Source organism: Argiope bruennichi, chromosome 1 (genome assembly GCF_947563725.1).
Source record: "Argiope bruennichi chromosome 1, qqArgBrue1.1, whole genome shotgun sequence".
In the NCBI taxonomy this organism is placed as follows: domain Eukaryota; kingdom Metazoa; phylum Arthropoda; class Arachnida; order Araneae; family Araneidae; genus Argiope; species Argiope bruennichi.
Window position 1 is genome coordinate 76,769,916 of NC_079151.1, and position 13,239 is coordinate 76,783,154.

The 13,239-nt window shown below is 27.3% G+C and overlaps 1 protein-coding gene across 4 annotated transcripts in view; it reads right to left on the reverse strand.

Annotated features, from left to right (window-relative positions):
- Positions 1 to 421: 421 nt before the first annotated feature.
- LOC129976425 (1-aminocyclopropane-1-carboxylate synthase-like protein 1) overlaps positions 422 to 13,239 on the reverse strand; it is a 49,440-nt gene continuing 36,622 nt past the window's right edge. For 2 of the 4 annotated variants that reach the window (XM_056089998.1, XM_056089990.1), the window contains 5 exons: positions 10,879 to 11,020; positions 6,943 to 7,082; positions 4,002 to 4,158; positions 1,357 to 1,432; positions 422 to 627 (listed from right to left, as the gene is read on the reverse strand). In XM_056089998.1, coding sequence (XP_055945973.1) covers positions 1,383 to 1,432; positions 4,002 to 4,158; positions 6,943 to 7,082; positions 10,879 to 11,020 — 489 coding nt within the window. In that variant the 3' untranslated portion in view covers positions 422 to 627; positions 1,357 to 1,382. Of the gene's footprint in view, positions 628 to 1,356; positions 1,433 to 4,001; positions 4,159 to 6,938; positions 7,083 to 10,878; positions 11,021 to 13,239 lie in introns of those variants that run through there. The other 2 variants (XM_056090007.1, XM_056090015.1) reach the window with 2 other exon arrangements.

Genomic DNA, 13,239 nt, shown 5'->3' on the forward strand with positions numbered 1-13,239 from the left:
AAGAAGGCCAAAGATAAGCAGAAGGCCGATAAGAAAGTCAAATATAAGCAAACAGAAGCCAAAATTGAGCTAAATTTTTAATTAACTAAAATTTTTAAAAAAAGTGTTCCGAGGTGCAAATTTCCTATTTTTGTGGTATGTATGTGCCAAATTTGGTAGCTACAGGATAAATGATTGGGCTTGTAGAGTACTTAGACACACACATATTTATCTTTATTATTAGTTGAGATTAATATTTTTTTTCCTAATATGTCATATTAATATTTGAATTATTAGTATGTAGATTATTTCATTCTTATTCCTAATACTTTAAATAAATATCCTTGCAGATACTATTCTGCCATCCAATGACTAGGAAATGTCATAAACATTTACATTCTTTTTTAATATAAAGCATTTAAATTTTAATAATTATTATTGTATTTACAATATTAGCTTAATGTTTAATTCAGGCAAGATAAACACAGTTACAGATTCCTGACAAATATGCTTTCCAAATTGATTCCTTAATTACAATGAAATATATTTGCTTTATTTCATTATATTTTACAGATGAAAAAAAAATATTTTCTTGAACAATATGGACAAACTCCCATTGCTGTAGATTTTGAAGAAAGCATCATAAACCTATAATTAATTAAAGATATCAATTGCAGTTCATAGAATCAAATATATAAAATTAAGAGTTTAATCATTAATTTTCTGAAATATTTTTTAATAAATTTAAAATTTAAATATAAAAGAAAAATTCCCACTAAAGTGAAACATTTAATTTTAAAATGTTCAGATAGAATTTTACTATATAGCTTATATATTCTATCTAAAATTTAAATTATTAATACAATTCTTGTGGTTAATTTAAAATAATTAAACCATTAATATTTTAAAAATTAATGATATGTGTAATTTGGAGAGTGATAATTGCTATGTTAACATCAATCATCATTCTGTTAAACACTCGATTATTATTTTTTTATGTGAAAACAACTATTTTTTGCTTCATTATCAATAAAATCTTTATTCTTTCAAGTAAAATGTTAAAAAAATAAAATTACAATAAAAATAAATTTTCAAAATCGAGAATCGAGATAATCATCAATAAGGTTCAAGTAGTCAGAAGGTAGAAGTTACTCAGAGTTAGAATGTTTCAATTCTAAATTTCATCATAACTATATCATCATTAAACATTAATAATTTCTGAATACCTCAAGTTACTCGGCTATATTTTATATTTGTTCTTAAAATATAAACATTTTAGACATTCATTATTTATAGGAAATTGAACATTTAAATATAAATAATTGTGTCAAAATTGAGCAAAAGTTTTAGAAGAAAATATAAAGAGTGGAAAATTACCAATTTTAAGACTACAGTTAAATGAGCTACACTTTCTTGGAATAATTTTTTATTGCTTCTTCAAGTCTTTTTAATCCTAAAAAAAATAATATTACATAATATCGGAAAAAATAAATACTTATAATGAAAAGAAAAAATGTTGTTAGATATCCTAATATGTAAATCAGATCAAGAGAACATGTGTACTCCATTTAAGGGGAAAAAAACTATTTAAAATCAAGAGATGAGATTTAATGTAAAACTTTCTTGTTTTCAGGAATATTATAAACAATAATTTTACAATTAATAAAAAAAAATTAAGCAACTGGAGGCAATGCATAAAAATATCACTAATGGAATAATTTACGATTCTCTGTAACATATACCATTTATTTGTCGATTATTCCTTAAATTTTATACATTTTTTTTTACAAATATTAAAAGAAAATACAAATAATATTAGAAAATATTATACCGAAATGCATTTATTTATTTCTTTTAAAAGTGAATCATTTTTCACTTCATTATGTCAAAATTTATAAATTATTTTTGTTAAAATTTTCATTAACGTCAATAGCGCAATTGCATTTTCCCTTTCTACTACTTTTTAATATTTGATGCATATATTTAAGTTCAATAAATATTATTATTGGAACCATTATATATATATTTTTAGTGCAATTAAATATTAATGTAACTGTTTTTCAGGATAAATTAAATACTTGCACAAAAATCATGAATAAAAATAGAATTCTTTACTAAAGGGTAAGAGAAGAGATGTGCTTATGTTAAATTTATCTTGTGTAAAAAACAGTAAAAAATAACATGGAAGTCTTTTTGACATGGAAGTTTTGAACAAAACTTTTCATCATCTCATTTTTTATAACCTAAGAAGAATTTCTTTTAATGGAATTAATTAGAAAAATGTGTTTAATTTATCTACTTTCATTTTAAAATGGCTTTGATATTTTAAAACATATAGTCTTGTGGGTATTTTAGAGAATTTTAAGATTTTTCATTTTTTCCACATTATGTGATTTGTCTAGCAAATAAAATTTAATATAAGTAAATCAAAGCTTTTATAATTAAATAAAAAAAAATTAAATATGCCTTCTTTATTTTTAAAGTCATTTTTAAAAGTTGCATGACAAAATAGATGTTTAGTATTCGGTTTATTTTAATTCATTTTGAAATTTACTATAGTGGGCACTAAAACTTCAGAAAAAAATCCCATAAAGAGATTTGCATAAAAAAAATAAAATACTCAATACATGGGAATGTAAATTCTTCAAAAATCATAAATGTGTAAAGTAAATTTTTTTAATAACAGCAATAGGATTACAGAAATTTAACGGAATTGAATATATTACAGGAAATCTAAAGACATGGCCAATGTTTTAAAATTTGTTGAATTAGATGTTGCTTCACATGCAGAGACAGATTATTAAATAATCAAAGTAATTGCTTAGGGGATTCCAAGCCCGGTAAATTTTCCTAAGATTATTTTGAACGTCAATTAATTTCGTACTTTCATTTCTTAATAAGGGCATGCAATCGAATTTATTGAAATTAAAATCAAATATTGTTTTGTTTATTAAAATAAAAAATATGTGTGTTAATTAATTTTGAAATATTATTCTAATAATACACTTAATAAATTAGCATTCATATTTTTAATGTTATGTTATTTTATAATTCTAAAAATTGTTTCATATAAAATTATATGTGTTAACCCTTTAAAGGACCTTTTTTTTCTAGTCATATTATGTTAAAATATTTTTAGGCTTGAAATTAGAATAAGAAAAGGGATTCATTTAACTTATTAGATAAATTTAATTTTATTAATTAATTAATTTGGTTAATTAATAATTAAGTGACAAACCAAGACACATCATTTTGTGTGAGATAAAGAACTGAAGCATCTAAGTTTCTGTCTTTCTAAAAAAAAGTGTCAGAATTTATGCCAATCTACATAATTTAATACAAACATTGATAAATTTGGTGCGAAGCATACTTCCCACGGCCTTAAAAAGGGTTAACTTAAAAATTTTCCATAACTATAGTTAAAACCTTAAAATTTCGTAATGAAAATGTTTTTTTTAAATTCTAAAAAAGCTCAAATCAGTGGTAGATTCCCGACTAGGCAGCTACTTAGGCTCGCTTGCATGCCGATTAAAAAAAATGTTATTCTTATGGTTTTAAAATAAATAATTGTTTTAAAAAATTCAAATTCTATAAATCAAAAATAGTAGGATAATATTAACATTCTGTTAACATAGTTGGTCAAGTTCCGGTTCATTTATTTAGTTGTTACAATATTTATGAACAACGAGCGTCTACTTAAAAAATATTGGGCAAAAACGTGGATGCTATGAAGTTATGATTAATAATAATTAAATAAATAAAAACATTATATATATTTTCTCTAAATTACTGAAATGAAAAAAAGGATCTAAAATAAATCAATAACACATTTTACGTTACAAATGTGGAGTCAAATTGATCTGTTTATTCAATGAAGGGTTCATAATATGCGCTGTCTAGAGCGCAGACTGCCCACACCCGTAATGGCTCAACTAACATATTTCTAAGTAGATGTATAATTTGTTATAATTTATTCAAATTATAATATAATAAAACTTCCGTTTTCAAATGTAAAATATTACCTGCATTGACATGATCTGGGTTAGCAGTAAATGTAAGCCTAAACCATCCAGGTTGGGCACAAAATAATTCTTCTCCTGGTACAATGTATAAGTGAGCTTTTTCTATAAGATAAAGGAAGAAATCTCTTTCCTGCTCAAAAGAACTGGATCCACAAATCTGAAAATGGCATTACAGTTCTGACAAAACGAAAATACAACATTAAGAAAGGGTTTTGAAAATTAAATTTCAGATAAACATTTTTTTTAAGTTCTTCATTTTTTTAAACCAAAACTATAAAATTGATGATAGAGTATTATCCTTCATTTACATTATTCAAGGGACCACACGAATAGTGTAAACGGTAGGGAAGTGTAAAACATGGGAAACCACTTACATAGATAAAAATTTCAAGCGGTAAAAAAAAAAAAAAAAAAAATGTTTCACAAATACATATTTTTAATATTATAAAATATTTCATTCTTATTCGTAGTATTTATTTCAAATTAATATTCAATATAAATTAATTATTATTCTGCCTTCGTAAATCTTCATAAGATTGCATTATTATCCTTATGGTCAGAAGAGTAAAAAAATTATTTTGTACTATGTTCTTTTAATATATTACGCAGATGGATTATATAATGGCTTGATAATCTTTATGTAACTATTTTCTTTCATTCCTGAAAGATTAGAAAATGGATAAAAGATTTTTTTTTTTTTTTTTTTTTGACATTGCATTAGATGAAATTACATTTCAGAGAAGAGATCAGGATTTAGATACCTCACGTGACTGAAATCTCATAAATGAATAAAAAAAGATAACATAAGGAATTTTGATTAAAAAAAAAGTTCAATATTGGAATATTTCCGAGAAAGCAATTAAATATTTACAGCTCTTTAACATAGTACATCTTTGTGAAAGGGATTTTCAATCATGCTAGCAATTGAAAATAAATCCAGTACACGTTTAACGACTTAAACGAAACTGCTCTTGAAATAACAATGAAACATCTTCACTCGTCATATTAATCTTCACAGTATATCAAATACAGTATATTTACATTCTGTCATAAAATAAAAGATCCTTCCAAGACCGTAATTAAATAATATAAATTTTAAATATTTTATTCTTTAAATATAAACACTCCATTTAGGATTTCATTTTCAATTGAAAAATATTTTGTTTGGATATCCTATAGATTTTGATTTATTTTATACAGATCTTAAAATGTGACGATAGGACTGAAATTAAATGACATAACAGAAGCTTCGATTCGGCAACCGGATCTCAATATATATATAAATACTTACATATATTATAATAAAGATGATAATACTAATAATAAAGAGAAATGCGTGTGTTGGCACTCCACAAATCAGATCGTTTGACTTATAGCTACCATATTTTGCACATATATAATTTAGAAAGTAAGAATGTGTACACCTCGGAGCGATTTTATTGAAATCTTACTAGTTAACTAGAATTTTAATTAATTAAAATTTAATCCAAAGTTTGGCATTTTTTCTGCAATTAACTTCTTTTTAATGATGTCAGTTTAGTAGTCGCGAACATTTTTTTTTTTTCAATTTTTATAAAAGTATTCTTTTTGCTTGATTATCAACAATAAATTAGATTAATATCCTGAAATTCAAACAGCTTTAATTGTTTCATCCAATATTAAACCTCGTGATTTTTTTCCCATTGTTGAAATATATAGAAGGAATAAAAGTTCTAAATAATTATTCTGAATAATAATTGTTCTGAATTTCACATAAATTGCATTATGTGAAATTCAGAAGCTAAATAAACTGAAAATTTACATTTTTTTAAATAACACTATGATCTTATGAACTGATTACCATTAAAAAGATTTATAGACACAATAAACAGGAATTAAGTAGGATAATTAAAATTGCTTTAATGTCTGACAGAATGAAGTTAAATCTGAAAGACATAAATAGCATTAAATATAAATAGTAACATTAGTAAAACTTTGACTATAATATGAGAAAAAAATTTTATAAAAAAGCACTCTAGTACATGAATTTTCAGAATGATGTTTAAAATAAGCTGCACTTTTCTTTATGCATTTATTAAAAAAAAAACACACATTTTTAACATACACTAATCAAGAAATTTATTATAGTAATAAAATATTACAACAATCATTATTGATGTTTACATATTATTATTTTTTAAATTTTGTGTTTAAATGATTAATTTAAATTAATCTGATACAACGCAGTTAAAATTAAATAAAACAAATACTATAATATACAAATTATTCACTTTATTCGTAGAAGTTTGTAATAAATAATTTCTAAAGCATTAAAGAAGGGCATGTGTTTCCACCTTTAAAAAATGCTCTAAGTGATATGAAAAAAAATTATTTTATTTTTATAAATCGATACTATTTTCTTCAGATACCTAAAAAAATTGCCCATATATTTTCAGATTTTTACACATTATTCAAAGGATTCTATTTACTGTGATACTGACTAATTTGAACGTTTTTCTTTCCCCTACTCAAATTCATCAGTATTTTGAATTTTTCGGGGGTCCAATTTAAGTCCACTTGGACCAAGCAGGAAATTTTCAAGAGTTTCTTTTGAAACTATAATTTAGCTACTACTATGAATTTGTTTATGAAAAAGTCTTAACTGTTGTCAATATAGTTTCTTTTAAAATTTGTAAAGATAATATATGTTTGTCTTTTTAATAGGGAAAAGAGCATCAACTTAATCGAGGTTTCTACAAATATTGATCCTGATATTTAACATGTAATTTGGCACTGAGTTTGTCAAAAAATAACTTATTAAAAGTATTTTTTTAATTGGATAATAAGAAAAACTGTTCATAAACACTGCTCAATGATAAAAAAAAATCATATAATGATTAAGAAAAAATCTAACTCATAAACATTTATACCACTTATGCAATTAATTAATGAACTCACATACAGGGCGAAAATCCAGCCAAAGGAAGAATCCTCCAGCAGAGGCACGGACATTGAGTCCCATTCTTCTACAATAATCGAGACTTTCCTTGAATTTATCAGTGATTCTTTGTCTGTTTATTGAAAGATACTTTTTCAACCAATCTGCAACATCAATTTATTATAATCTTTTAAAAAACTATTTCGTACAATTAACTAAAAAAATGTGATATATCGATATTAAATATAACTGTAACTATATTAAGTTGGAAAAAGTTGGCGACAGCTTGTAGTTAAATCGCACAAGCTTTATTTATCTTTGCATATATTCATGCATATATTTTTCATGGAATAAAATGTTTTATTTTATAATATGTTCAACAATCATAAAAATCAATACATGGTATCAGAAGGGGATCTTTTGCACCATGATCTATGTACAGAATTAATTTTAACATTACACATCCCTCAGGATCTAATACTGGTTGAGAATCCACTTCACAACAATAAAATTCAACTTGACATTTGAACATAATAAACATACCTGATCCTCAAGTTTCAAATTATAATTACCATAAGACTTACCATTACGTTTGCTTTACATAAATTACAAATTTTATACAATAAAAATAGAGGTAATGTAGTAGCCTCTACACCTGATAAGATCATTATTATTAATATACAGTATTCCAAACAGTGTTTTTCAAGTTCATTATTGTTGGAAGATAGAGAAAATGTGTGTAGGCTAGGTATTTTTAAATCAATTTGATCAAACCAATTTCATTAAAATCCCCTTCACCTGATTAATTCTTCAACAAAAAAAAGAATTCTTTTTTTATAACAGAATGGCACATTAGAGCAAAGTGATTTTAGAAACATTGTGGAGTTTATTAAAGGATTAAATGAAATTTCAGATCAGACTATCATATAGTACTGAAAGAAAATGCAAACCTTATTATAGTCCTTCTAGAAAAGTATCACAAGCAATTATAAAACACAATTGAAAGAAACATTGAGCAAGAATAAAAAAGAATTACATCACAAGTAAATACAACTGATTGGGTGAACAGTTTGATTATTATAGAAATTAGTATGGTAATTTTTTTTTCAAAATTAACAGTCTTTTTTAAGAAAGCTATTTAAAAATAATATTGATTTCATTTGGACATGGGAACAAGATGACGCTTTTGAAAATATTTAAAAATTGAAAGGTTCAGCTTCTGTCTTAAAAGTTTTTAGTGATACTAAAGAGATAATTATACAGTTCAACAAATGGCTAGGGAACATGCATTTTGCAAGAAGGTCACCCGATATCTTTCATTTCCAGAAGCATTGCGGAATGTGAATAAAATTATGCACAAATTGAGGAGGAACTATTGGCAATTATTTTTCCATTTGAAAAATATCACAATTTTGTATATGGACATAAGGTAGTAAAATATTTAAAGTGACCATAAGCCTTTGATCTCAATTTAAAGAAAACCAATAAGTAAAATTTCACCATATTTAAAGAAAATGCAATTAAAATGCTTGAAATATATATTGTTGAGTACTTGCTAAGTAATGATATATATCTCTTGAAAATACGCCGTCACGAGCATTTCTTAAAGGTGATATACATGATGATCCAGAAATTTTGTATGCTCTACATTCAATTGCTAAATATCTTCTAATGAGTGGCTTCTAAAATTAATCAGTTTCAAAATGCACTCAAAAATTATGAAGACTTAAATACATTTTTGAATCACTGTAAGGAAGGTTAGCTACAGAGTTTTTTTTTTTTTTGTTTGTTTGTTTGTCATCTTGTTGAAAAGAAAGAAAAAAACAACATTATCATTCAAACATATTTGGTTTATTATTACGGAAATACTAATTAGAATTTTAAAAATATTTAAATAGAAAGAACAATTCACCAAGTTTTAATATCAACAGATTTCCATTTGTAATCTTCGTTAATATGATAAATATCTAAATGGTAAATCCAGTTATCTCTATTTTATAGGAACTCTGAATTATTAGACGAATTGCTTGAATGATACGCCTTTTTATCCATAGCATCTGTCCTTTGTTAGCACACAATGCAGTTCGTGAATTTCCAAGCAAAAACTTCTAATATACTCAAATTTGTACAATTATATTCTTTAAATTGTAAGAAATTATAAGGGTAAAATATACTTTGTGGGAAAAACACATAATATTATTGTAGGGAACGAAAGGACTGATTGCCAAGCAAAGCAGGCAACATTAAAGGAGTATATATTGACTTTTGAATTTAATAAGACAAGAATACAAAGTAAAACAGGACTAGATCTGCTAATAATGGAGTCTTGGCAAACACAATGGAAGGCATCACAAAAGGGTTCTTGAACAAAAACAAATTAGCACCTAAAATTCTTAAAAATCATTTATATAGTGATTTATATATAAGTCAAAAAATTACAAGTATTAATAATTACATAGAGTATTTAAAATTCATTAGGTTAGATTTTTCAGTAAAGCATCAATATGTTGCTGTCAAAAGAGCGTGGGAACTGTGACTTACTTGCTAAAAAAAAAAAAAAAAAAAACTGTGAGCTCTAGCCAGACATTAGAATGTCTAGTCCACCAAATAGAACTAACTTTAACGTATGAGTTTTATTTGAATCTTCTTGATTCGTTCCTCTTTGAAGACAATTCACACCGCTTATTGATGATGGAGGTCGAGGATTAATAGTACCTTGCTTTGGTAATTTTTGAATTTCGCTGAAAGCAACTTTTTTTTTTTTTTTTTTTTTTACTGGTGATACTTATTTAGTTATGTGAATTGTGTATTGTATTTTGTAGTGTTATTATATTTTTGTACTTTTGGAAAATAAACATTGACTTTCGAGGTTGAGGATCGGGGATTGAAAATGAGTGTCGGTGGATTTATTCGTGAGTGTAGGCTGTGCTTAAGACGACATTTGGACATAGTAACACATCTGGAGGGCCTTGATGTAAAAGAGCATGACCCACGAAGTGACCTTATCCCATGGGTCAAGGAAACAGTCGGTTGCCGACTTCCGGTGTCGATAGGTCGTCTCGTGTCTTCGGGCTAGATGATGCTACTTTGTGGTTTTCTATCGTTATCTCTATACGGCCCCTTCTAGGGCGGAGTAGGTTTTGCTATAGTCAAATTCAGAAACCTTGGTGACCAGGAAATTGGAACTCCTCTTCTAATTCTACTCCAAAGAAATGCCAGGCATCACTAGCCTAATTTTCTCCATTAAGAACAATGTTACAGGACACGTTTATCTTATTATGCTGGTTTGGGTTGGTTATATTAACGTCCCGTTTGAAGCAACACTACTTATTATGCTGGAAAACTTTGCTTTGCCACAAAATCCACTGAGTTTCTTGTTCCTACAAAATGATGCTCCACCACCACACTATCACAGAAAGCTTACAGCGTGTTTGAATATGATATTTCCTGAAAGTTGAACTGGAAGAGAGGAGTGATTTCCTTGCCGCTGAAGTCTCTGGATTTAACTCCATCAGATTTCTTTACTTGAGTATTCATTAGTTTTGTTGTGCATAAACAAAAAAATTGAAACTGTGGATGAAAAAACGCATCATTCAAGCGATTCATCTAATAGCTTCTGATATGCTACGAAACGAAAATGACAGATTGTCGTTTAGATATTTATTGTACAATAAAAAGTGCACACGTCGAAATCTATTGATAATAAAGCTGGTAAAATATTCTTGCTATTTTAATATTTTTTTAAAAATACTAATGGGTAGTTCCGTAATTATAAATAATAGTTTTTGGATTCTTTTCCCCGGATATCCTGTAATTATTTTTTTTTCTTTTTATTAGCCATAAATGCATTCTATATTTTAATTAAAAATACTTTATCCTGAAATTCTAGTTAGCGATTCTTTTAACAAGGCAATGTAAGGTGGAAGCAAGGCAATGTATTCTGTCTCAGAGTATACTTACCTAAGTCCTCCAGAAATTTTGCAGCGATATCCATAACTGGAAAAGGGATGTCGTGAAAGAAAGATAGCTGTCTTAAACAGTTTTTTAATGGCTTGCATCGAGTATGTATGGCCCCTATTCTTAATCCCGCAATACCAAAATCCTGAAATGACATTTAATACTTTTTAAAAATTTAAAACTCAATATAAAGGAATAAAATATAGAAGAAAAGAAACAATTTTTTTTGTTTACTATTCATTTTCATTAAATTCACTTAAATTTTCATTTATTAAATTAAATATCCACAAATGTAACTTTCTGAAATTTCAGACTTACCAATAAATCAATGAGAAAGGGAGAGTTCTCTCTTATCCTCAAGGTAAAATTATTTCCAAAAATAGTTTATATAATGAGTTTAATGACTTAAATTTCCAATTTATATATATATATATAAATTTCCAATTTATATATATATATATATACACACACACACACACACACACACACACACACACACACACACACACACACACACACACACAGGGTGTTGCCAAATTCGAAGACACATTCAGAGAGGTTATAGTAGGGATCAAGAGGATAAAGAATCACCATACAACATGGGGTCCCAAACGACGTTTAGTAGGTGAAAATCGCAAAAATATAGGGAACTGTCAAAAATTAATAAAAAAAATCAACAAATGGTCTCTCAACTATGAATTTTTGTTAAGTGAAAGCACATTCTTAAAAGTGTTTTTTTTTTTCCCCCATGTTGGTAACATGCGGATTTGATGATCTAAGGGGTCGTAAATTACTGAAAATGAAAAAGTAATTTAGAACCTATATTTTCAAAAAACTTGTAGAAAAATAAAAGCTTGAAAATGTAAGGCGAATTTTATATTCTATAATTTGATATAAGCGTGTAGTGTGAGAACTGGGGAGTTTTAAAGATATTCAAGAAAAACTAAAATGGGAACCAGAAAATAGCGCTGCTACATCAGTACCTATGTTCGCAAAGAGCATTGTCAAATTCAAACAATAAATTCAGAGTAAGCATAATAGGAATTAAGTAGATGAAAAATTACCAGAAAACATAGGGTCGCAGGTAACGTTTTTCAATGAAAATCGCAAATCGGGTGGAGTTTACAATTTAGATGCTTGATACCACATAGGAAGATGCACACTTTTCTGCTAGTTTTATTCTCAGATGAAGCCTGCTTTACGAGAGAAGGTGTCTTCAGCACGTACAATGCGAATATTTGGTCATTCGAAAATTTTCACATCACTATCTTGTCGAACGTACAACACAAGTTTGATGTTAATATCTGGGCAGAGTCATCTATGCGGACAGTATCTTCTGCTCGAATGTCTCAGCGGCACAAAGTACATTGTTTTCTTCCAGCTCGTTTCTCCGGATTCGCTGCAGGGAACATCGATAATTGCACGCCAGAACATTTGGTTAATGCATGATAGAGCACCAGCACATTTTAGTTGCATTCGTGAATTCTGACTTGTTGTTTGCGAATGAAGTTTAACGACCATCAATTCTGAAATGCTCATTAATGAATACTTGCTCGCTGCTTTTATTTTTATCGAACACATGGAAAATTTACGTACGAGAAGGCTTCTTTTCGATTTCCTTTTTCCTAATCCCCGCATTCATAGGGCCATTCTCTTTGCAAGACTCATTGCCTTTTCGAAGTCTGTTTTTGCGATTTTCACTGAATAAATGTTACCTGCGACCCTATGTTTTCTGATAATTTTTCATCTACTTAATCCTATTATCCTTGCTCTGAATTTATCTTTCGAATTTGACAATGCTCTTTGCGAACATCGGCATTGATGTTGCAGCGATGTTTTCTTATATCAAATTATAGAATATAAAATTCCTTACATTTTCAAGCTTTTATTTTTCTTCAAGTTTTATTATTTTTCAAATATGGGTTCTAAGCTACTTTTACGTTTTCAGTAATTTACGACCCCCTAGATTATGAAATCAGCATGTTACCAACATGGAAAAAAAGAAAAAGAAGCTTTTAAGAATGTACTTTCACTTTAAAAAATTCATAGTTGAAACACCATTTGTTATTTTTTTATTAATTTTTTACAGTTTTCAACAGTTATCGGACTCCCTATATTTTTGGAATTTTTATCTATTAAACATCGTTTAGGACCCTATGTTGTACGATGATTCTTTACTCTCTTGATGCCTACTATCATCCCTCTGAATTTGTCGGTAGAATTCGGCAACATCCTCTATATATATAAACATATATTGTATATATATACAGGGTGTCTCAAAAACCTAGACCGCGGCTTTTAATACTTAAATATTGATTATAGACATATACTGAAAATTACAAAGTTGCGTAAAAAATGTTATGA